Source organism: Simochromis diagramma, unplaced genomic scaffold, assembly GCF_900408965.1.
Source record: "Simochromis diagramma unplaced genomic scaffold, fSimDia1.1 OVJJ01000705.1, whole genome shotgun sequence".
In the NCBI taxonomy this organism is placed as follows: Eukaryota; Metazoa; Chordata; class Actinopteri; order Cichliformes; family Cichlidae; genus Simochromis; species Simochromis diagramma.
The window spans coordinates 1,800,912-1,827,120 of record NW_024387448.1 but is presented as its reverse complement, the minus strand read 5'-3'; the positions used below and the strand labels follow the sequence as shown (position 1 = coordinate 1,827,120).

At 40.9% G+C, this 26,209-nt stretch overlaps 1 protein-coding gene across 4 annotated transcripts in view; it reads right to left on the bottom strand.

Annotated features, from left to right (window-relative positions):
- The window catches only part of LOC120722700 (plexin-A1-like), a 308,843-nt gene that overhangs the window by 232,860 nt on the left and 49,774 nt on the right, over window positions 1-26,209 (bottom strand). For all 4 annotated transcript variants that reach the window (XM_040013789.1, XM_040013791.1, XM_040013792.1 and 1 more), the window contains exon 3: window positions 6,564-6,746. In XM_040013789.1, the coding sequence (XP_039869723.1) occupies window positions 6,564-6,746 (183 nt within the window). The remainder of the gene's footprint in view (window positions 1-6,563; window positions 6,747-26,209) is intronic.

Here is a 26,209-nt window from a genome sequence, read left to right as displayed (position 1 = left end):
TTAGATTAAGAAAAGGTACTTGAATGAATGTGTGTGCTTGGGTGAATGAGACTAGCAGGAAAGAGTCATACAAGTACCAGTCCATTTACCATTATTTATCTGTCTTTATAGCACAATTGTAAAACAATAACTAAACAATCAGTTATTCCAAAATCTTTTGGCCTTTATTTTGATAGGTTCAGTGAAGAATTGACAGAAAAGGAGAGGGAGAGAGAGAGGGGAAGACATGCAAAGGGTCGCGGGTCGGACTTGAACCTGGGCGGGCCGCTCGCAGCCATCCTGGCATGTGGTCGCCTGCTCATCGCACTGAGCTCATCTTTTTGACCTATGATCCATTTACTGTCAGTAGGTATTTCTTGGTGCCACTCCTATTATTAGAATTCAGATACTGGTGACAGCCATGTGTGACTCTCATGCAGAAATGATGATGACTGGTGCTGATGGTGGAGGATGATCTAAAAGAAGAACTGAATAATCTAAAAACAATTTAAAAAAAACTGTTTCCTGGAAGGAAGACAGAAAAGCACACCCTTTCCAAAGACTTTCCAAAAGCTTTCCTAGGACTTTGGAAAGATCACAACTTTATATGAAATGTTTGAAACTTTGTTTTTTTTTGTGTTGTTGTAGACATTTGGGCATATACACTCTTTGGGAATGATGCCCTTTGTCTGTTTTCTGGTCTTTTTACATCTATCTTCCTAAATGTAACAAGGAAGGCACCGCTTTTTAAAGACATGCTAAATCCCACGGTTTGGAAAGCGCTTGTTATATCTTTATTAATTTATATCACAACTTTTACTTTTAAACTATAAAACCTTGATTTGAAATTCAATACAGCTGGCACAACTACAGTGGAGAACAAAAGCACAGGATCTTAGTGAGAAATGCATTAGAGCAGAAATGTAAACTGGCACAAAGTATACAACAGCATGAAAGTAGCCTCCAGTAAAAGCTGCTTAGGATGCTGTGCAGTGTTAGCCACACTACATAAGAGATGGTGGGCAGATTATGACTCAATTCACGCAGTATATTGCTTATTTATTATCTTCTTAAAGGGTCGATGCCGTTAAGGGGGTGGAATGCTGTTAGCTGGAAGGAGTGAAAAAGTGGACAGGATAGGGTCGTGCACGGTACGTCACCGTCGCATACTGAAAGAGAGCCGAGCACCGTGGAGCATCTCGCTTCTAGAGTTGCTTGGGTAACGTCTGAGTGGGACAGATGTAGGATCAAAAGAGCAATGCGGGTGAACTTCTGGTCCACCTCACCAGCTCTGAGATGCCCTGAAGCCTAACCAGTCTCACTTGTCTCCCTGTCTGAAAGCAGTGAAGTGCCAGTGTTATGTCAATCAACTGGTTGGCACAGTTGCCTCGGTAGCGCTGTACTCCAATCAGTCCTGTCACTCAGGCTATCTTCCAAGATAGAAAGGAAAAGGGAAAAGTAATTGGATTTGCTGCTAGCAGGGAAATGATGAAATGACATGAAACCATACCCCTTCACCCACCACACACGTCCGCACACCTATACATTGCTGTGAGTAAATCTCCCTCTTTCTTCCCCTCTCTCTCTCTCTCCATCTGTCTAGCTTCATCTTTTTGTTTCTGAAATCTGGAAATACTTCAGGCTGTTGAGAGTTTCTTTTCATCTTACCTGATGCGGCAGGAGCACCTTGTTCTCCCAGGTAGACAAAAGAGGAGACGAAATGAGAGGAATGAAAGGATTTCCAGGTTTTTACTGAGATCTGAAGACGGGGTTTTTTAGGATGTTTCTGGCAAACGACGCAGAAGGCAGCCGATAGTGCAATTTCGTGCTGTTAAAAACTCAGTGTCCCACCTACATTTTGTCTGCCAACAAAGCAATGTACAGTGGCGTTTAAAAGAAGAAGGTAATCATGTGTGGCTTTGAGGTACAGAGCAAGGACCAAGAACATATACTGCATAAATGCAGTGTGCTGCTGCTAACTGACAGGCCTGGGAGAGGTGAACAGCAGATAGCCAGACTGTCACCATAAAAAAAGACTGCCTCCTATACACAGTATTATATCGCACTGTTTGTTCTGTATCCTAAATCCCACTTTCATCGTGTATCAGACACTGTCTCTCATATCTTTCTTATTGCAACCCTGATAACATACAGTAAGTATGGGCATAGTCACTGTATAAGAGCTATGAAATCAAATGAGCATCAAATGTAATTATTGTAGTCACTTTTGTTCTTTTATGTTTTATTTAGTTTTTTACTATTATTTCATTTTACATTAAATTTTATTCTCTTCTTCCAAGTAAACCGAAGCCTGTGTTTCTTTAATGACACCACAGTAAGTTGCATTATAGTAATCAAATCTGGGGGTAATATCTGTGTGGATGACCTTTGCTAAAGCTGAATGAAATGAAAGAATAGTCTTAACCTCAGAGCTCAGCTTAAACTGAACAGAACAAGATGGCATGATGTATCAAAAAAAATGTGTTTATTAATTAATAAGGTCAAACTGAGATCAAGTGACTGACACTGTGATGAGGGCAAGGAGGAGTAAATAAAAGGCAATAATTATTGAGGCAAGACAATATGGAAAGTGTAGTCATTCTGTTTGGCTTTAGTGAGACATGCACTCACTGGCCTCTTTGTTAGGAACATACACTTGTTGTTAATGCACATATCTGATCAGCCAATCACATGGCAGCATCTCAATGCACTTAGGTATGTAGATATGATCAAGATAAGCTGCTTAAGGTCATCAGAATAGAGAAGAAAGGTGATTCAAGTAACCTTGTTGGTGCCAGAGGTCAGAATGGGCAGACTGCTTTGAACTGAGAGGAAGACAACAGTAACTCAAATAAATACTTGTTAGAGCCAATGTATGCAGAAGAGCATCTCTGAACACATGACACATCAAGCGTAGAAGCAGATGACCTACAGCAGGACAAGACCACGCTGGGTGCCACTGCTGTCGGCTAAGAACAGTATCAACTGAGCATCATTTAAATACTGCAGCCCCCCACATCCATCACATTGTGACCACAGTGCACACATCACAAAGCTCAATTCATCCCAAATTGGTTTCTTCACCATGATGAGTTCACTACTCAAATGACCTCCACAGTCACCAGATCTCAATCTAATAGAGCACCTTTGACATTTTGTAGAAAGGGAGATTCATATCATGGATGTCCAGCAAATAAAGCTGCAGCAACTGTGTAATGCTTTCATGTAAATATGGACCACAAACCTCCAAGGGATGTTTCCAGCACTATGTTGAATGGATGCCATAAATAATTAAGGCAGTTCTGCAGGAAAATGGGGTCCAGTTTGATATTAGCGAAGTGTACCTGTGTCATCAGCGTAGCCATGGAAGTTCTTGATGTTACTTAGACCCAGTGGAAACATGGAAAACAGGAAATGACACTGGGCCCAGAATGGGTTCCTGTGAAACGCCAGGTAATTCCAGGTCCTTTAGAAAAAAAGCTTTTCTGATTGTGCCAGAGGCTGAGCTAACGTGGAGAGGAGATCATTCTCAGTGCTATGAAGAGTAGTATTTTGTAAATCAGTCAAAAAAAGATATGTTTCAATAAAAACACAGCTAGTTCAGCCAGAGCCTCGTCTGAAATGACTTAATATACTCAGGCTGAGGGAGGGACCTTCAAAACACTAAGAACCTAATCACGGTCCCACAGCTCCATTAAGTATCAAAGAGAGCTTTCACTTTGACACACAGCCCTTAATCAGCAGTTCACTTCCATCAAAAATATTCTATATAAATACGTCTCAAAGGTGGAAACCGGAGTCAGCAAGGTCGGCTAATAAAGCAGAATTAGTTCTCACAGGCACAGTCAGAACCTGTAAAGAAGAAAGCCAGTGGCCCACGAGCAAGGCTACTGTTTTTTTACACATACATGCCACGTGTTTAGCCAGTCATGACATTTTGATTAGTTTTGCTGATGAAAGGCAGCATAGATTAACCCTGGCTTATGTCATAGCTCTCTTTCTCCCGCACACACACACAAACCTGTACCAACGCTTATCCAATGAACTGGCTCCATTTAAGATCTACACTACTGATTATATATTCATAGATCAATCAATACAGAGTCTAGCAGCCGGGACACGTCCACGGAGGCAGACACACACACAACAACAGTCACACTGCAGGAATTTTAATGAGCAGGAGCGTGTGTGTATGTGTGTGCGTGTGTGTGTGTGTACATCAATACAATGCAGCTTTACATTTCATTAGGCCAAGGAGCACAGTTTAACTTCCAATGAATAGCAATAAAACCACACGGCCTGTAACCATCTCTCTCCATCTGCTGCCTCAGCTTCGCTTTCTTTCCCTCCCTCGTTCTAATCCCAGTCCTATTCCCCTCTCCCTCGCCCCAGAATTTATTTTTGCACAAATCAAGTTCAGTCATTAAACAGCTGTTCTCCAATTTAGCCAAAAAGACCTTATTTAAACCTAAAACGAATCACTTCCTGCGCAAGGAAAGCCTTAGTGGGCACGGGCTAATGAAAAAGCCCAATAACCCGGCTGTAGCTTGAATTGCTGTTGATTTAGAGCAATTGTCATCCCGTCTCGCCATTATCCCGCTCATATAGACAACAGCATTTTAATGCAGCATCTGCATTGATCTGTGTGCGAGGACACTGGCAGCCTCCACCCCGCCGTATTCACCTTCCTTCCTCCATCCCCAAAGCACAGGAAGACACGGTGGCTGAGAGGAAATGGGATTCCGATCAGCGGGATATCATCCAGGATCTGCTGACCCCCACAGTCTCAGCGCACATACAAATCATCTGTCTGCACAACCGCAGACACAGTCCAAGGGGTCAGGCTGCAAGGACTAGCGGGCTAGGTTTCAGTCGACTTAGCAAAACTCAAGTGACAGGAAGCTGTGTAAGGAGGCGTGTGTGGGTCTGTGTGAGAGTGTGCGCATAGTATCAAAGCCTATATAAAAGCAGTCGACAGCAGCGTCGCAAAGGCTGTTCCACAGGCTGCGGAAACACACAGGCCTCCTGCTTAAGCTGTCAAATATGTGTCTAAAACTGCAGCAGCTGAATCTTTAAAACATCTGAGCTGAGCTTAATGGGACGCGACAAAAAGTAAAAGGCAAACTTAAAGACGTCGCCCACTGAAATAAAAAAAAAAAAAATAGACATCAGCAGCTGCAAAATGATGCTTGTCTACTAAAAGAAATGTCTGAAACTTCATAAAGCTCAATGCGACGCAGAGTGAAATGCCGATCTAACATTTCTTTTCATTTACTTTGTGTGTATATGCACTTTTTATCTTCACCTGAGTGTATTTATTCAGCCTCGGTAGTATTGGTGACACAGACGCACTCCTATGACGAGCAGGGGGAGAAAAGAGAAAGTATAGCTAAGGCTCAGGAGCAGCTGATTGGCACACGCACCATGCGATCCACTCCACACGGGTACTTCAGGAGCATTATTATAGGCCCACAGGTGCACGCATACACGTACACAAAGAAATAGCGTGATGTTCTTATGCTGAACACGGCGGGAAATTACTGCTAGCCTGTGATTGAGCACAGGCACACGCAAAGCACAGGTTTCCTTCACCCGTCCCTTCACCGGAGGTACTCAGGAGACACATAAAAATCATCTGCACCCACCTTATAGCCACTCAGACACTCTCACTGCCTTTTGACAATCCTGTGACTAGACCACAAAAGAACACTCAGCAAGATAAAAACCACACAGCTCCAGTTTGTCTAGCAGTACGAGCTCCACTCTGTACATCCTCCACAAAGACACACACACAAGCTCGCTCTGCAGGAGAAAACGCACTTCTCCAGAAACTGCTGCTTTACTTTTTTTTTTATGTATATGTCTTATTTGGTATGTCTCAAAAGCATTCAGTGACAATGGCAAATCACTGAAAAGCTATTTCAAAATAAAACAAGCACAAAATGCTATTACAGACACAGAAATATATATATATATATATATATATATATATATATATATATATATATATATATATATATATATATATATATATATATATATATATATATATACACACACACACACACACACACACACACACACATATATATATGCACATGCACATTCAAAGCTGATATCTACACTGAGCGCTGATGATAAAACCATTTGTCAGCGATGCCAAAACCAATGACCACTGAAAATACATCAGAAAATGACAGAAAATTGCTTCAGAGTGAAAATGCTTTTCTATAGTCCATGAAACACGCATACTCATGCAGTATACACACACACACACACACACACACACACACACACACACACACACAAAATCATACATACACAAGCCCTGCACTCTTACCAGAGCCTTTAAATCCCCGTTTTAGTCACATTTTGTTAGTTTCCTTTCACACCACACCACTGTCAGGTGAAATGTTTGTATCTGATCCTTTTTTTTTTCTTTTTATAGAATGCATATGTGGTGAGATCTGAGAAGCTTTGAGCCAAATCACACTGAAACATCACTGAATTTTGTCTTTGCGAAGAATCTCTGTGTTAAAACGGATCTGCGAGGATGCAAAGGTGCTTCGGAAACTCCAGCCTACCTTCTTTATGCGTCCACTACGAGTGCCCGTGAACGCCACTGTGTTGCCGCGGTAATCATAAGCAGCCACGGAGGTCATGCCGTCGTCCTTGTCCACATAAAGCGGGATGCCCTCGATGGCGGTGGTGCCCCCTAGAGGCTGGTTGAAGTCCTGGCCGCAGAAGTTGTCGTCTATCTGTAACGGCTGTGCAGAGGGGGGGGGGGGGTGGAGAGGGAGAGAAAGCCATTAACTCAACCATTAACACTTTCTAAATCCCTTCTCTTGTTAAACTAACATTAATTCTTAAAGAAGGAGGAGGATTTCAATCCCTCCAGCACTTAGCAGAAATTTTATGGTTCCTGGAGTGAAGCCAAGCCATGGCAGATTTACTGAGAAAATGGTATAAAATTATTGGATGTCACTGGAGAAATTGACTCCAGTTTCCTGAACTTCTCTTTTTTTGTTGTAAGTGGCAGACACAAGGCTGACAGGGATGTGTGTATCTCATTAAGGGCAAAAAGCCACACAAAGCCAGTTCATGCCTTTGTGTTTGGTGTGTTTCCTTCCATTACAGGCTTTGATTATTTCATTGTATGTGATGTCAAACTAAATAATTAAGTATCTCAGTACAGCCTGAATGGATGAACAGTTGATTGCTAATGTTTAAAATATTGATCTCTTACTGCTTTGCCAGTGTAGTTTCTATCAGTAGACAAGCCAATACAACAAGTAAATCAAATGGAGTAAGCATAAACACGGAGGGGAGGGTGAATACATGAGCAGGACACTGGAGGAGGGAAATGACAGGAAGTAAATTATAGGTCAGATTAGCATATCATAATCAATGTGTCTTGTATAGCCTCGTCGCTACACTGATATGTTGATATGCCAAGCCTGATTTATGAATACGGCGCAAGTGGAAAGGTGAGTCTGTGTAACAGGCATGTCATTAAAACCATGTGTCGCATCACAAGGTTCACCTTACTCTGACATGCGTAACGGTGATGATCAGCATATGCACCACTACTGTAACATCACACGCGCTGAGAAGCACGCTGAGAAAGACACACACACACACATCTAGACAGAAGTTCATCCTAAAAAAAAAAAAAAAAACACTATTCAGTTCAATTCAGTTTTATCGATAAAGCGTCAAAGCACAACAACAGTCACCTCAGCGTGATTTATACTGTATACTTGGCGACAGTTGGAATGAAGAACTCCTATCTGCTGCAACCGGTGGAGGTGGAAGTAATGCTAGAAACAATGCACCAACCAAAAACATTGGTGCACTTTGGAGGAATGTAATGCAAGTATCTGGCAGCTAATAATTTTCTGTGTGGCTAAATGTATTAGATTGTATTCCAATTACTAGGACTAATTAGTAGGCATCTGTTTGTCAGTGATGCACCTAAACTGTCTATGGATACTAACTGGATATTTTCTCATTTTCTGACCACTCTCTGAAACACTCAGACCCACCTGTCTGGTAGCAACAAGCCTGCCAATATTACCTCATTAACCTTGTTCAGTTTTGACCCAATTCTTCACAGCTTCCTGTGTCTCTGAAGGGACAGCATGAATAAAAGTAAGAACATATTAGCTTTTCTTCTCTCACCCATGAGTTTGTCTTACTTTATACAAGACGCTGTTAGCTAGATCCAGGTACTTTCACAGTCCAAACACGTGCAGTTAGTAGAGTTAGTGGAGTTAGTGGAGTTGTACTGCTGGGGACGTGTCTAGCGTGTAACCCCACCCCCATGATCCTGAATTGTATAACCCTTTCACGCATAGTTGTCACTACAGTGGACAGCTATTCAAAGGCTGTTTTCTGCACATAAACCACTACATTGGACACTGATGTGTCACTCCATACCCTGCCACCCACTCCAAAGGTGATGTTGTCCACCTAATTGGACATGTAAAAAAACTCTTTGAAAAGTACATGTTTAAAAAATTAAGTTCAAAAATCTTTTTTCATGCCTAAAGATGAATAAAAATACTTAAGAAAAAAATCTGGATTGAGGTTGTCATAATTCATGCATGAAAGGGATAATTAGAAAATAATGGATAGACGGATGTTAGCTAGTTATTTGCTTCTGCTACTTGTTCATTTTTGTCCAGATAGCCAGCCTCATCAGTATCATGGATGTGCAACTGAACCACCAGGCATCTGCCCTTGACTGCCACCCAACACGCATCACACCTGAGCTCTACACCACCTCCTGTGGTTGATGAGCCCACAGAGGATGGCTGGGAAGAAGCAGGTCTGAGCTTCTCTGCTTAGGCTCCTGGACCTGTGACCTGGTCGCAGGATGAGCATCAGAAAATAGGCAGATGAAAGGATGGATGTTCACTTTTGGGTACACAAAGTATAATTATTTGCCTAAAAAAATGTAAAAACCTCGGGTGATATTTAAATCATCCTGCCTCAAAACACAGAGGGACATATTGACAGTGACGCACGGATGTAATGCACTGTGTACACGCACAGACCCAACTGAACACAATAACAATAATAAAAGAGAAGAAAAAAGCAATATATCAATACATGCACAAAGAAGAACAATGCGCACACTCTCACACATAAACACACACGATGACGATTAAGCCTCCCACACCACACAAATTAACATGCCAGCTTTCTCTTGTTCATTACAAGACGTATCGTCTCTATAGAGACTAATCAATCAACCCCACCCCTCCAAAACAGCAAAGCTGTCAGGGAGCGTGCGTTTGTGTGTGAGGTAGCGAGGTTAAAAAAGAAAAAAGAAAAAAGGGGGGCTGAGAAAAATGCCTGTGGCGGTCATTGTCTGCCTTCTACCAGACTTTCAAAGGCAGCCAGAAACATGGCAAAGTTTAACTTCAGTGAACAAAGACACAAAGTGACAAAGTGAGTGAGAGAAGGGAGAGAGGGAGGGACACACACAACAGCTTTGGCTTTTGTATGATTTACATAAACATGTTCTCAATTTTGGAGCTGCTCTGCAAGAAAAAGAGGGCAAAGAGAGACAAACAGGATGAAGAAAAGGGAAAAGGAAAGAAGCAAGCGAGGCGATGCAGAGAAGATGAAGACAGATATGAAGGTGCGGGAGAGAAGGAAATTAAAAAAGGAGAAGTGAATTACAGAGGGGGACAGAGAGGGAAGTGGCAGGAGGAGAGGGAAGAAGGAGAAAGAGAGAATGGACACAGACGGTCACGGCTCAGTGACAGTGTGAACCCTGGCCTTGGGTCTCTGCCACACAGTTTGCCCTGATAAAGACAGCAGAACTAGACCTCCATTCATTTCTTTCACTCACTTCCTTTTTTCACTTCTTCTTTTCCTTTTCCCCTGTTCTAGTTTCTCCTCACCCTGCTTATCCTCCTCTGCTTCCCTCTTGTCTCTTTTCCCTTATCTTCCTTCAAATACTTCCCTCGTAGCTTTTCTTTTCCACAGGAACTGGCCTTTGGGAAATCTTGTCTGTCTCTGAAGGATGCCCCCCCTTCACAAGCCTGCAGCTTTTCGAGACCACCTTTTCTTCCTTCTTTCCTGTAACAGCTTTATCAGAACAATGATCCACTGTTACAATAATTAACTGAATGCACTTGTAAAGGGTCAGAGGAATTGACCTATGTGTCAGAAGCAGTGCTAGTAAATGGTAACACATATTAAAACCATCAGCTATCTTTCGCGCAAGCCCAAAGTTTAACCTGATGCCCATGTAGGAACTGTTTATAATAGCATCATTTAGTTTGGATTTATTTATGCTGGGCGGCCCATACTTGTAAACTAATCTGATGAATTCCCAGTGTCTGTCAAGCTCGCGCACACAGAAGCGAGATCACCATCTTCCCAGCGCTGTTGTCGGCATGCTGAGGACGCTAATGGTTTGTTATGTTTAGCTTGACTTGCATCATTACCATAGAGTCAACAGCTCAGATTGAGGCACAGTGGAGCGTTCAGTCGACGTGTTTTCACTGCAGACAAATGTGGCCTCACACAGACCTGACATCTGCTAGCTGTTGTGTGCCTTGTAGACATGTAATTCCTATAGTCTGCCTACTTTATCATTCCTCCGCAGCTACTCATTAAGGGGAAGCCGAAGCATTTCCAGCCACCAATATGAAAGTGACTTAAGAGCCTAATTAAAGCATAATAATGCGCATGATACAACACCACGAGGGAAGAAAAAGAGAAATCCTCACACACATTTAATTATTTAGACTTCAGTCGTTAATGCTACAGAGCATACTGTGACTCCATTCATACTAAGCTAAAAGTCTCTTTAATCGATATAGTTATGTATCGGGTGTCGGTGCATCATCAGTTTTTCAAACTGTAACTAATCAAAGGTCAACAGAAATGCTAGCTTACAGGGTCTGTCCGCTATGAGGGTTTCATGGCTTCACGTTATGATGGAAACGAGTCTGATGTTCATATTTAAATGATCGTCTGCTTGTACCCACCAATACATTAACAGTAGAAGCTATCAGTAAAGAGCAACACTGTGCTGCTTTGCAGCTGATGGATGCCAAGCTTATAAAAAAATGCCTTTTTAAAAAGAGTTTCTTCAAGGGTGAAACACAACAACAGCGACCACTCGGGAAGTATTGTATGTGCTCCTATAGCATCAGTTATAACAGAACTGTGTTTTACATGCACTTAAAAGAGCATTAGCTGCTAGCAGTTTGAATATGCCATCATAAGAATCTGATGTTTGCTATGTCTGCAGACGTCAGATTATTATAATTATACTGCGGGTTTTTCCTGCGTGTCTTATTTCACTCCCATGTGTACTTAAAGATCGTCACTGTCCTCCATACATGCAGTAACATGTTTAACTTCATGTTAATTTAGGTTTAATCTGCTATCCCTACCTGGACGATTACACCACACGTTGTGTAAATCAGTGCAACGATCCTTCACTTGTGCCTAACATAAGGTGACCTGCTGTAGTCTTTTATTAGTGCATTTATAGGCTCTGTATAGCTTGTCCCTGTTGGCCTGGTGGACCTCTGACCATGCTATTAATATTACTAGCTATAGCTCGTACTCGGGACACTGTACATAGCATTATTACACACAAGCACACACCTTTGTTCTATTTCCAGGGGGTTAGACAAGGACAGAGTCCCCTGTGTTGTCCTTACCAAAGACCTCTGCTGTACACAGGCACTCGCTGGCCCCTGGCAACACGCACACACACAGACACACACAGACCCCTGCCAAACTCTTGCTGGGTGAATGATGATGGGGTGACGAGGGAAAGAGTGGGGCAAGTGAGATAAGGGGAAAAGGAAAGGAGATGGAGAGAGGGGGGAAAAGGACAGAAGAGGGGAGATAGGGAGGAGAGACATGGGGGACGGCTCAGGGGTCAACAGCACTCTTGTCGCCACTAATGAGCCTCAAGCCAGGAAGACAGACACAGAGAGAGTTTAGATTCCACCCTGTAAACTGCCTATTAACTATGGGAGAGAGAAAAAAACAGCAGAGACCATACTGTGGTTCGAAAGTATGCAGCACTGGGAAGAACATGTTACCAACTTCACCACAGCTACAGTGAACCCATCCACCCCCCGACCACACACACACACAAACACACACACGCAATCACAAATCGTAAAACAACTATTCCACTTCTGTTTGTCGTTTGCCTTTTTTTCCTGACTCCTCACTTACAAGTACTTTGTCTGCAGACTTAAGGCTGCAGCATCTGCTTTCAATTTGTAAATACTTGTATTTAAAATGTGTATTTCAATGTCACACATAGTGAAAAATATCTGGCAAGCATACTTTAGAACACATCGATTTTGAAGATCGAACAAAAATTGACGTGGGGTGTAGGTATATTTGTTCTTTTAGGTCTGCTTCTACAGCAGCAGGTTCTGTGTAATTCACAGTGGACGTAGCAGGATCACTATATGCAACGTAATCAGCGCAGTGTGCTTTCTCCTTCCTGAAGAAGCCTGTCCTGAAGTTTTTCCCTCAAATATGTTAGAATGAGATTCACATTGCAGTGGTAAACAGTCGGCTCTCCTATAGAGAAAATAGGGATTCTTAAAAAACTCATTTTACAACTTTTATTACTGTGCCAATGGTACTTTCAGATTCCTGATAGACTCTTGTAACAATTTACATGAAAAAAAAAAAAGAAAATCCATCTACTGCTTAACAAAAAGACTCTTATTACATTTCTCTTTCCTGTCTAGGTAGTAATTGGCAACAATCTTTGTTTGGATGAAAAAAAGAAACAAGTTCAAAAAGTAATCATATTTTTCTTGTGCAGCAGACTGAGTAGTTTCTGAAATTACCTTCAGAATAACTACATTTTGTTAAATAAACTTTAAACTGGGTTTTTCAAAAGTTGCGAGGAGAAAAAAAAAAGTATTTGCTGTTCGGAGAAATGCTTGTTTATAGATTTGGAATGCTAATAAATGAGAAGCAGCAGTCAGGGTGAGCTACAGCCAACCTCTGAAGCATGGAGAACAGCTCCTTTGCTATGACTTTCCATTGATTTACTCTAAGGAAATTTTTATTCGCAGCTGGTCATTAAGTGCCGGGGGAATGTGCTGCGCTAGGCTCAGGTTTTTCTCTATTTGTGCCTGTTTGGGTTGACCAGCATTTGAATGTGTCGTCTACATAGCTGGCTCAATTTCAGCCACGTGCCGACCCTTTTAAGCTAAATCTGAAAGCAGGCGCATGGGTAATTGTTTTTCCCCATAGACTGTAAATAAACAACGGACACAGCTCACTCACTGGATAGCGAAGTCGTGTTGCAAAACGTCAAGCTGAGCGTTTTTGCCACTGAACTGACTAGTCCTTAAGAAATGTTTCTTGAGGTCATAGGTCAAGTGAGTTGTAGTATTGTTTTCCCTTTAACTTCTATATTTTTAGGCTTCTTTTTGCAACCCCACGACTGCCCTCTGCTGTCCATTACAACAATTCAGTTTTGAGGAACTTTCACATTGGATTTACTTCCCCAGAAGCGGCATCCATCTTTTATATATAGTCTATTCCCGGTCTTCCAAGAATCTATTTAAGGTGAGGAAACTTTTTGTTTACTGATCGTGTGTTAAATATGTGCACTAGTCTCCTCCTCACTCTCTGTCACGCTCTTTAGTTCTCTGAGTAACATACTGAGAGTGAAAGAGTCAACCGTCTAATCAACTTAAATTGTGAGCAGATTGTCTTTTTCCAATTTGACTCATTTGCAGAGATGTAAGGGAGCACTAAAAAACTCTCATCACAACGAGAGGACAGGGGAAGGAAGTGAGCGAGTGAGAGACAGTGATTGAGGTAAACTGAAAGGGAGAAAGAGAGAGAGAGAGAAAGATGTTGTCAACATGCTCTCCAGAGAGCCTAACGCCTCAAGCATCTCCTCATCCAACAGTGGCATAAACACATCGCTCCAATCCCGCGGAGAACACGCGAGTGTGTGCGTGTGTTTCTGCATGTATATGTTAAACACAGTTCGTGCCTCTTTCCCATGTGAGAACGATAATGTCGAAGCGAGAGTTGTACTACAGAGACGCGCTGGCTGATGCAATGAACAACAAGACTTGCAGAGGCGAAAAGAACGCATTTAATTATGCGGGGTTAGCGTGTCTCTGTCTTTTTTAATAAAGAAAGGGGATGAGATGCGACTGCCAAACTTTGAAACCAGAAGTAAACAACACACACACACACACACACACACACACACACAACCCTGGCCTACATCCAGGTATTTGTTGTGACTTGGCGTTGGAAGCGGAGGACAGCAATGGTTGGCCTTTCGGTTTCCCCACTGAGCCAATATCTGCTCTCTAATTGGTTGTTAATGAGTCAGAGTGCATGTGTGTGTGTGTTTTTCAGGGCATATGACAAACAAGCAGAGAGAAAGACAGTGTGTATTCGTGTGACAGTGGAGGGGGGGGTGCAGTGGGGATCTTAAACATCTGTCTAACAGACTGGAACACTTGAAGGCTTGACCTGTTTATACACAGACAAAACCTATACACACACACACACATCCTTCGTAGCTAAATGTGCATTTGTATGTGCTATAGTGTGTGTGTGTGTGTGTGTGTGTGTGTGTGTGTGTGTGTGTGTGTGTGTGTGTGTGTGTGTGTGTGTGTGTGTGTTTGGTTGTCTTGCAGAGGCAATACATTCCTTGCCATCACACACACACACACACACACACAAAGTGGACTTAGTGCAGACATCTGGCAGAGCAGTCTGCTCTAATGGCAACAGAACTATGAGCATCTGCATCTCACACCCACACACACATGTGCATGCTGTCACATGCACATAAAGACGGAATATTACTGCAGTTGGTGTAACAACTAATCTAATTAGATAAGCACAAGATACCAAAGACTAATTTGTCACAAGTAGTTTTTGTGCCAATGTTCCAAAAACCCTGACAAAACGCTGACGCTCAGCCTTGAGAATTTTTGAATGGTGTATTCTGACAACAACCTAATTTAGGGATTTAGCCATGACACTGCAATATGGAACAGTTATAAAAAAGACACACAAATGAGTTCTCTCTATTCATCTCCCACCAAGGTATTCTTTTGGGAAAGGAGCTGGATTAATTAAGCAGCAACCTTTTGGGCAGACAAAAACTTCAGTTGCTTGAAGGTTGCTACTTGAGGCTAGCTCCAACAGTGAGTCAATCCCCATATAATCTAATGTAAGATAATACTGGTAATCATAATCATATGTATAACTCATATTTCATTCCAACTTTGGTATTATTAAAGCCTAGCTAACATGGCTAGCTTGGCTGTGCTCTAGTTCTTGTGAGTGAAATTCTAGTATTTTACATGCATATTATTTACAGGAGACTGAAGAAATCACTTGAATGAGCGTCAAAATGTTACTCCCACTGAAAACGCTACATCCGGATGAACAGAATCAACTTTTTGGGATTTCCTCACCTGGATGATTGAGCAGGCATCAAGACGTTATTTACTGTTGCACTTTCTAGCCGCTATCCAGCTGTGCGCTCTACCCACAAAGTGTATAGATAGCACATCCTCTCAGCTTTCAGGCCTCTCTTCTGTAGAACGTCTGTGTGTTAATGCAACACTTTGCATTCAATATTTACTTATTGTTAATCTCTCACTCCCACTGTATGTGTTTTATCCTGTCATCCTCCCATCACCATTAATCAGTCGCAGCAGATGGCCGCCCCTCCTTGAGCCTGGTTCTGCTGGAGGTTTCTTCCTGATAAAAGGGAGTTTTTCGTTCCCACTGTCGCCAAGTGCTTGCTCGCAGGGGGGTCATGTGATTGTTGGGGTTTTCCCTGTATTATTTTAGGGTCTTTATCTTACAATATAAAGCGCCTTGAGGAAGCTGTTGTTGGGATTTGGTGCTATATAAATGAAATGAATTCAATTGAACTGTTTGCAGATTTTGCTATAGTAGCCTTTGGGTAGAAATGCCAAGAAATAGAGAGATGTAAGTGAAAATGTAAATATATGTAAATATAGATGCTTCATGGCTTTAAAAATAACTGCCATCCCAAATATTTATTGAAAAGAAAGCTGAATTCACTTGTCTTTTTTTTGTATATACAAGCACTCACAGATGTTTAGTTAAGGGCCACTAAAGGTTTTTCTTTCAGGTTCAGCGATTCACTACTGGAAACTAATACAAATTAATACCACTGTAATAGATGTTGCCAGTCTTGGAAAAATAAAAAAGGGAGAACCATTTCTGTTATCTGCCAGATTATTTGCAAAAAGCACTCCAAACTAAACCATGCTGAGTCATCCACTACACACTAACACAGCAGCTGGAGAAAAACACGAAAAAAACTGTTCAAAAAAAATGTTAACGTGTCAACGAACTGTTAACTTTAGTTTAACAAATAAAAAAGGCAGATCATTTACATGGCATCCTCGTTATTACATCCAGAACGAGGTGTCAGTGGCTTTTTATGTGGGAAATATAAATAAATAAATTTTAAAAATTAAATATGCTTTCTCTTTTTTTTCCCTCCACTATTCTGCGAGTTCACGGGTGGAGGGAAGACACTTCGACATTTCAGCATCTGTTGTTTTGGCTTGGATGAAATGAGGAGTATTAATGGAGGGATGTAGGGAGAGCCTGGCAGCATGGAGATGTGCTCTGGTGGAACGAAAAGCTGCAGGCGAAAAAGGGAGAGAGAGCGAAACTTCAGCCTCAGAGGTGAGAGTCAGCGGAATAGCTGGGATGCCAAGAGATCAACATTTATTTCACAGCTAGATTTATTCTGCACAGTTTTCTTGCACTCTGCTGGTTCATTGTTCTGCACCCAAACTTGAATCTTGTGCGTGTCTCTTGTCGTTCTGGCTCGATTTCTTTCACCCTCAACGTCTCAACTAAAAACAGTCAAAGGAGTTGAAACATAACTCACATAAAAACACATAACACTTGACTGACCTGCAATGTGTAAACTTGTTGAAGACGTATTTGTCTGTGCATGACACTGCAGCGTGTTTTGCACTCTGTCGCTCACATCAACCCCCAATTTCCCACTTCTTTATTGTATTTTTGCACTCTATTCCCCTTATAAACAGCGTCTGCACAACATGCGCAAGTATGAAAACACCATAGAGTAAATTTGGAATTATCTGAACAGCTCTGGAAATAACCCACTGTCTAACTTCCTAACTAAAGCCATCCCTTCTTCCATTTTTCCACTCCTTGGTGCAGGAATCCACGAATGTAGGATGCCTCATCGAGTTCAGTGTTTATGGCACTCAATGTACTTTAAAACGCCTTGAAACACACTTTTGGGTTAATTAGTTTTAATTGCCGACTTTCAAACGGAGAAGATGAATCACGAATGCGGGTCCTGTTGCTTTAAGTGGTGCCCTGGTGAATTCCAAAACAAGGTGGAGCACATTTGAAATCCCTGTTAGTCTCTGCAATTGTGAAGAACTGATCCCCACTGGGAAACTTTTCTGGGTCATAAATTCATGAAGGTGTGAAGCAAAACAAAACGCACAAAGCAGAGAAATCCCTAGAGGCTGAGGGAAGAGAGGGCTAGGATCCAACACTTGAGTGTCAGTTGGCCATATAGGTTAATGTGCCACAGTGGGACAGCAGCTCGCTTTACCCCAGATAGCCTCTGCCATCAACTGAGCTAATTCCACATGGAAAGTTCCAGTCTGCCATGTCGGGGCTTTTTTTTCTTGGCACAGTAGATTTGTTGACAGCAGTCATACATATTTTCAACACTGCCTGCTGGAAAAATGTCTATTTTCATCTTCACATTAGTGAAATTTGTACTGTAACACAACATGTAATCATGACTTACCTTCATCTACATTAAGATTCAGAATTTTAACTAATACAGTTTTACTGTATTGAACATCAACGCTTAAAGCTATGTCTCTTAGCTGCATTTGATGTCACAGTCCTGGACGTTTGAACATTTTCTTTATCGTTTATTCTTTATAGCATTTTGAGTTTTGTCCTAAGCAGGTATCTCCCGGTTGGTTTCCTTATGTTATATTCTCAGGCCTTCTTAGTTTTAGTTTTGCTGTCTAGGATATCTTCACGGTTATAGTCAGTGTTGGGGGTTAATGTAATCACATTACATTTTTCAGTAATGCATTGCTGTGCTAGATTCAATAATCACTTACAGTTGGGGGTACTTGTTCCCCCCTTTTAGAGAAACTGCTGTAGTTGATACAGCGTTGAATGCCAACATCTTTTTTGAGCTTGCCATCAGCATTTTTTTGGAAAGCTGTATTCCTTCAGAACAGCAGCTTCACTCAACAACTTGAGTGACTCTAAGTCCACACACCTGAAATGAAATAACATACAGATTGTCTAAAGTCTGAAATCAAAGAGATGCTTTAAGCACTTAAGACGGGACCGCTGGCAGATCATTTCAGCTGCTGCTAATTAGCATAAATTCTGTGGGATGTTTGTGTGCTCTGTGCAGGCAGCTGAATTTTCAGTTTCAGGAATGAAATACACCGACTTAATACTTTTGAAACATGACCTTCAGCGCTTGGATCAGTAGGGTACACCTATTCTCTGTATTTGTGAGATAATAATCAATATTTCTCAAAGGTTTTCAGCACAATAATATATTTATATTCTCTCGTTTTTAAGCTTGAGACTGGGCAGGTGTACCGAGCTGTGCTGAGGTATATATAGTTTCAGGTTGGATCAGTACTGGCTGGTATCTACTGTAATATTTAAGGATTTTAAGGGCCAGAAAACTTTATTAGGACATCACAGACGTCTAGATTGACACAGATATGCGGATACAGAAACACTTTTGGTTTCCAGAACGCATCTGCTACTCTTGGCCTACATTTACCATATGTAGGCAAACATCACATCTGTGAATTTGCCAAAATGCACTTTCTATGTAACATGAGCCAGATGATGCTCTTTAAGCTATTCTGTCCATCTGAGCACTGCACACTAAAATCTGTGTAATCTGAACTAAAGCCTTCCCTGACAGCCATAATCCAATTATTACAGACCTCTACAGAAATTCACCCAAATATGAGAGGCTGTAAAATACTACGGGGCTGTACGGTGAGAGTGGCAGGCACAGAGTGACACAGAGCAACACAAGCTGAAAATACAGGCATGCAGCTTCAACTCCACGCATTCATGCACACTGCGGTGCAACCAGACTGAAATCAAATGGCATGCTATGTGCAATTTAACAGGATTACAAGTGGCTGACTTACAAAATTCACACACACATACATATATGTATTGTAAGAAAACATGTAAAAAGGTAGCACATCACAAACTTTGGAGTCAGCAAGGACGAATTACTCGCTTTGACTCAAATCATAGCAGGAATACATTTCTGCACTGCAGCACGGCGTCTTTACGTGAGTTATACCAACTGATCCAAAATGCTTTTCACAGGGACCAGTCAACAGTGCATCATTAGAAGAACTGGATACAACAACGTCTGCACTGATCATCTTGCAGATATGAGCAGAAACTTAATAGAGAAGCTGGCTCATCTATAAATTTTGGTGGTTTTGGATGCACACACTTAATATCATGACATCAAATGATTTTAACAATGCTGTATTTCCTTCACTAAAGACGTTATGTTGTTGGTAGTGTGTACGTGTGTGCTTGTCATTCTGCCTGTGAACACAATAGTTCGAAAAAAGTTTGGATGATGATCTGATAAAACTTCGTAGGGCTGTACAGTGGGGTCATGTTAACAATCTATTAAAATTTGGATTACATCCACAAAGGTCTTCAAGGTCAACTTAATTATTTATTGGTCAAAAATTGACAAAAAGCCTTAGAACTTAGAAGCTATGATTCTTAAAAATGTGGCATCTATTACAGACATACAGAGAGTAAAGATTAAATAAAGATAAAAAATATCACATCACATTTGACCTCTGACCTCCTCTTCAAGATCAATAGAATGATCTTAAGGTTAAAGTGCTAATAATGCTACATGGAGCTATTTAAAACTATGTTTCTTACTCTGACTGACTGTATTGACAACATATAGACATATAGGGAATAATATATGGGATTTAAATAATAATAATTTAATGGGTTTTCTTTGGGAAAACATATTAAAATTGTGATTAAAGACTGATCATATTCAGAGTTTCTCTTCAACTTGAAGCATTGCTGTATTACACTTTATGCTGCATACAATGGGGGCTACATAAGATGCAATAATGCATTTGGGAAAAGTGACTGTTTCAGTCCTTAGCTGTGTACTAACTCTGCCCTAGTGTATATATGTAAATTAATTTTATATATCTAGCATAAACGTACTACGATGTGAACAAACCCAGAAAACAGATGCATTTGGGCCTAATTTGGGATCCGGCTGGCATTTATGCCTCAGATACGGCACTGGCAATTACTGTTCAGACCAGATGTGGCCCAAATGTTATGAGCCGGGGCTTGACACGGGTTACAGCAGGTGTTGAGTGGGCCTCATGTGACCGACAAGTCATAGGATGGCGCTGACACGAGTAGCCCCAAATGTTGTGTGTGGCAAAAGAGGCCCGGATGTCGCATCATAGCCTCATCCTGATATCTACCACTCAAAGCTAAACGTGACACACAGAAAACTGCAGATGTCAGCCGCATTTGAGTGAAATACTGTTATCTGGGGGAAAAAGAAGTTGACTCATTATTGACTATAAAGTTTGTGCTGTTCAACAGTTCTTATTAGTTCCCATGTTGTCGTGCAACCTTTTTTTCTTCAACACATTGTTCCAGTGAAAAATTAAACATATTTCTAAGACATGTTGGTAGTGAAATGTTTAAGATACATAAAGTAAAAACTGAATCGCTGCAGGCAAAATGGATTTCAGACCTGTGCATGCGTATCCATATCCAGACTGAAAAAAAGAGGACGCCAAGGGACGTCTTTAAGTTTTATCTCGCCTTGGAGAGCCTGCTGAGTAGCTGGCAGGAGAACCCAAATGAAGCTGGGACAAACCTGTACATTTGCTGTAAACCTGCACATGCATGAATATACCCCTTCCATTTCCACGTACAGTATATGAATAATTGAAGGAACAAATATGCATTAATTAATGAATACGGCGGCGCTAACACACATGCGTGCACAGATCTCTGTGATAAACCCGTGCAAACACGAGAAAGCATAAACGCCCATCAATAAATAATTACACTCTTCATTAGATGCTGCAGGTCAGCATTTTGTGAATGTGCTGCATTGATTTGTGGCCTGGACGACCACCAGAGGCTCGTAGTGAAAGGGGGAGGAAGCTGTTGACTTTTTGACCCAGTTAAATAGCTAATAGGAGAATTGTTTTTCTTCTATTTGGTGAGGTTACACCAGCTCCAGACTTTTTTTTTTCAGCCTAATAGAGAAGGACTATTCATTTTAAAAAGCGATTCTTAAACTGCGCTCTCGCTGTTGATATTTCTGTTCAGCGTCAACTCGGAAATCTGCTGCTGAGTTTCTGAGAAAAAGGTCACTTCAGATCCAACTCAAACAGCTTTAAGGCTAAGCAGTCACAAGCTCCAAACACTCCAAAGCCGTAACAAGCTCACACTCTCATGAGTGCCACTGCAGCCATTAATCCACTTTGTCATGTGGTACACTTAACAATGAACACCACTGTGCATTAAGTTTAGTTAACGGGCACCATTCCATTCATACTGGATCGGAGAATTTCCCTGTTTTGAATTAATATAAATTAGGAGATTTCAATATGAAGAGGGGGGCTTATGTGACTCACCCTGGAGCAGAAAATATCACGACACAAAAACATATGGGGAAGTGTTACGGCTGAATTCATTAAAATGCCTCGAGGTATCTAACATTTCGCTGTGTCATGCATCAAAACGTCTTTAAAAGGCAGGAGAGAAAAGTGCACCTCATCAAAAAGTACTTCCCCCCCAATGGGCTGTATTCTAGACAGCATCTGACAGCAATTCACCCCTATGCCGCATGTATTTATCACAGCGCTGTAAAAGAATCTCTTTCCAAGTCACTTAGTCTCCAGCAGAGTCATAAAAAACTTGAGTTTTTTAATACAAAGGGGAAGTTCCCGCTCTAGCCTCAGATAACACAGCCTGCTTTCAGTGCTATCACCTGCTCTTCTAGAAACAGTGTCAACAGTAGCAAAATAAGGCAAGGCAATGTACAGATCATAGGTTGAGTGCCTCTTTTTTGGGGGAGAACACATTTATGCCCCATTACTTTGGAACAGCTCATAATGCAGAACTACATTACTGTATTTCATTTATTCACTTGTAGCGCAGACACAATGGTGAACCACCTACAGTTGAAACCGTGATAGATCATGAATCTGAATAATTTATCCATCATCAATCTTAAGTTTCTTAAGTGTAGTAGTTTCTGGCAAAAGCTGGGGTGCCACTCAGAATGAAAGTCAGACTTTTTTTTTCTTCCCTACCCATCCAACAAACAAATTGACTCTTAGTCCAATCCCTTGAAAGCAGGAAGTCCACAGTACACATAAGACATCAAGGAAAACACAAGAAAAATGAAATTCTGTGCTGTTTCTAACTGCAATCAACTATCACACACATTGCTCCTTTTCCACTCAGCAGTCACAAAGCCAAATGTTCAGCCTCTCCAGCTATGCTACAATAGTCCTACAACAGTTACAACAGCTCCCAATGAAAAGCATCTGACGAGTTAAATTTGGACAAATTTGGTCCTTTGACTTTTCTTTGTAGTGGTTGCTATCACTATGAGACTTTGTCTAAGCTTTCTGGGGTGGTTGTACACAGCAAATTCAAAAGTGTTAAATGTTTTGGTGTTAGTAGTCGTCTTGCAAAAGTAGAGTTAATTTTACTCTAAGTAAAGTCACATTCTTTTAATGTAACTCTGAGGTGTAAAATGATAGTAGTTAAAATCGAGTGTTAAAAATGAGTGTTTCTATGTCAAATCTGGAGGTGTTACAATGGAAACATTCAATCTTGACCTCTTAACTCTGAACTCCTACAGGGGCTATGACACTAATAGAGTAAATTCACAGACTCTGCCCCCAGCACCATAGGCTCCAATCAAAGCTGAAGTGAAGCCGTTTCAGAACATTTTGCTCTACATATTTGAGTTGTTTGCCATGCTTGGTAAGTCATTTTTTCAAAGATTGTTTCAATTATTATTATTAGCTTTTACTTCTGTGGCTCTTTGGAGTTGAGACAAAGCTGTGTGAAAGGCATTAGCCATGTTGCTCGCTGATAGCATAATATTCTGTTTTAGCTAGCTGAAAGGTATTGTTTGCGGGCAAATACCACAGCCTTGAAAAAAAGCTTGAATGTGAATTTTCAGTCAAACTTTTTGGTCAAATACACCTAAAACAATGTCTAGAATGTGAAATGTTGGTTATAATGGTGCTACTTGAAGCCTGAAAATGATCTCCGATTAAAAAAAAAAAAAAAAATGAGCAAACAGCAGTAGCAGATGTCCTGACTGGGTTCTATGTTAGCATTTAGATCCCTCCAGAGTTTTGTGCACACGGTTTAGGTAAAAATAAAAAAGGTTGAGGTTTTACATTTAGTTCAGTATTACCTGTTGCCTGTATCCTTGTCTTTTGGGAAAATACTTTACACAAGTAATGGCTCAAAAAGGATTCCTTTTTTTTTTTCTTCTGTGCTGCAATTGATTTGTGCCATTAATTAGTGTCAGCTAATTTTTATTCAATCTCCACACAGGATATGCTTGTGAAGATGGAATATGGGGGAGAGCAGAAGTGCGTTGAAGTTCCACAAAGGGATGAATGAAGGACATGCATATTGTATTGAAGAAATAAGTGATGAGAATGCTGTTATTTGCATTTACCAGCTCATCTATGTCAGACCTTTTGATAAACAAAATTCTAATGAAAGTGAGAACATGTACACTGTTACATCTTTCAGAAAATGTTTTGAAATTGTGGTGCACAGTTCAGAATAAATGTTTTTCAAAAACCATTGCGTCTTTTTAGTAAATGTTTATTTCCAAAAGAAATTTCTAGAAGTTCAGAACAGTAAAATTCCCACTTTTTAGAATTAATTAGAAGATAACTCTTACGTAGTTAAACTAAAATACTCTTTGAGAGTTAATATATAAACTCTTAACACCAAGTGTTAAATTATCAACTCCAGACAGATTTGGTGTTTAACACTAAATCAGAGTTAACGTACCAACTCTCCAAAAAGAGTTAAATTAACACTCTCTGGTGTGGACCAATATAGACACTTTAATAGTGTTGAAATCAAATCCGACAGTGTTAATCTGGACATGCTGGATTTGCTGTGTAGTTCAGGTGGTAGAGCAGGTCATATATCAATTGGGAGGTTGGTGGTTCAATCCCTGGCTGCTTCAGTCTGCATGCTGAACTTCAAGTTACTGTCCAATGTATCCGGTGTGAGTGTTAGATAGAAAACATATAGAACGAAAGTGCTGGTGAAAATGAATAAGGCATGCAGGCAGGATATAGGCGAATGGCAGTCTATGGACCTGTCAATACCTTGACATGTTCAGTCTGTGGACCTGAACATGTCAAGGCGAAAGACACTTGGACAGATTTGGCTGACAACAATTGAAAGGTAGATTATAACAAAATTTTAGTTTTAAGTACCTCTAAAATTTAGCTAATACAACTCTACAGCTAGTGTTATGAGTATTTCTCACCACTGTAAACTCCCATTTGAAAGCTCCCTGAAAACCTAAGTAATAAACACGATTGTAAAAAACACTGAGTATCTTTATGTGTCTTGTTTTGTGCTTTGAGCATTTTGGTTGAGTCTAGCTAGTCTCGTAGCTCTTCAACAGACTGCTGTTTAGTAGCATACTCTCTCTATGGTGCTTAGCTTGGAGCCAGTTAGATAATTAGCTTAAACTAGCTGGAGGCTAATTGATAAGAAAACAGTTGTGTCACAATACATTATTAATTTTAATTACTAAGGTTATTTAATTCTGCCTCATTCATCCAAAATAAACTAACGGGAATAAAATTCTGATTGCTGTATGTATTACAGATTGCTACTTAGCTCTTTAGCTTTAACTCACTATTAACAGTGCACAGAAGGGAATTTTTAGCTTAGTGAAGCTTTCTTTTTCAGCTAAATGCCTTCTTTGGGACTCATAGAAGTAATCTCTTTTCACGTATGTACACAGAATTCCAGGCTTTTCTAATAACATTCAGATAATGTCATCACCTGATTGTTTAACCAGGACCAAATCAAAATGTTCCAAGTAAAAGAAAACCTTATTTGCTTAAAATGAATAGAACTTCTACCACTGTTAGAGTTCCCACTTCACCCCTACTGCATTGTGCTTGCGCTGATAATTGTATATTTTACTTTAAGATAAATGATCAAGCTTCTTCATCAAATATTAAGAAAATGGTAATATAAGTACAGCCATTGAAGCCTTCAAATTCCCCACCCAGCAGGCCCAAAGAGTAATGCAATGTAGATGAGACCCATCACTAATGAGACTAAAGACACAATGGCGAGATCAGGAAAGAATGAAGTCGTGAATGGACACAAATACATATGCACGCACTTAGTCACCAGCCGCCTGGAAGACAGAATACAAAATGCCACAGAAATAGACTATAATCCTGGCCAGCAGTGATCAACACTGATAAATATTAATAAACACTATTATGCTCAGAGAAAAATAGAGACAGAGCAAGCAAGAGAGGGAGAAAAGATAGAGGCAGAGTCAGTCAGAGAGAGGGAGCAGTAACAATAGAGGAGTCTTCTTCCTCTCTGCAGGCAATTTTCCCACTGACGTCCACCTTGTTTTGTGCAAACAGTGCGGACTCACATGCACGAACACTTGCACGCTCTTATTATCAGGCCATTTTCCTCTGTTTGTTTTCACCGTTGTTTTGTCCTGCTTCTTTGGAGGCCAGGATAAGAGGTGGGCACACACACACACAAATGAGAAGTATACAAAGTGGGGAAGAGGCAGAAAAAAATGGAGATAAAGTGAGCCTTAAACACACACACACATATATACACACAGAGGATAGTATCTCTCCCATTCTCTGCCTGAATCAGTCTCATTAGTCATGCTAAGGCTGTAGTGTTGCTGGGTCGGGCTGCTCGCAGAGCTGTGGAGCTGGACTCCAGCCCACAGCCAGAGAAGGTCACCCACCACTCAGTTTAACTCCCGCAGGACCAACGCTGGCCTCTTCCTGATAATAAGCGGACATCACGATGCACGGGGAGAGACCTGCAATCC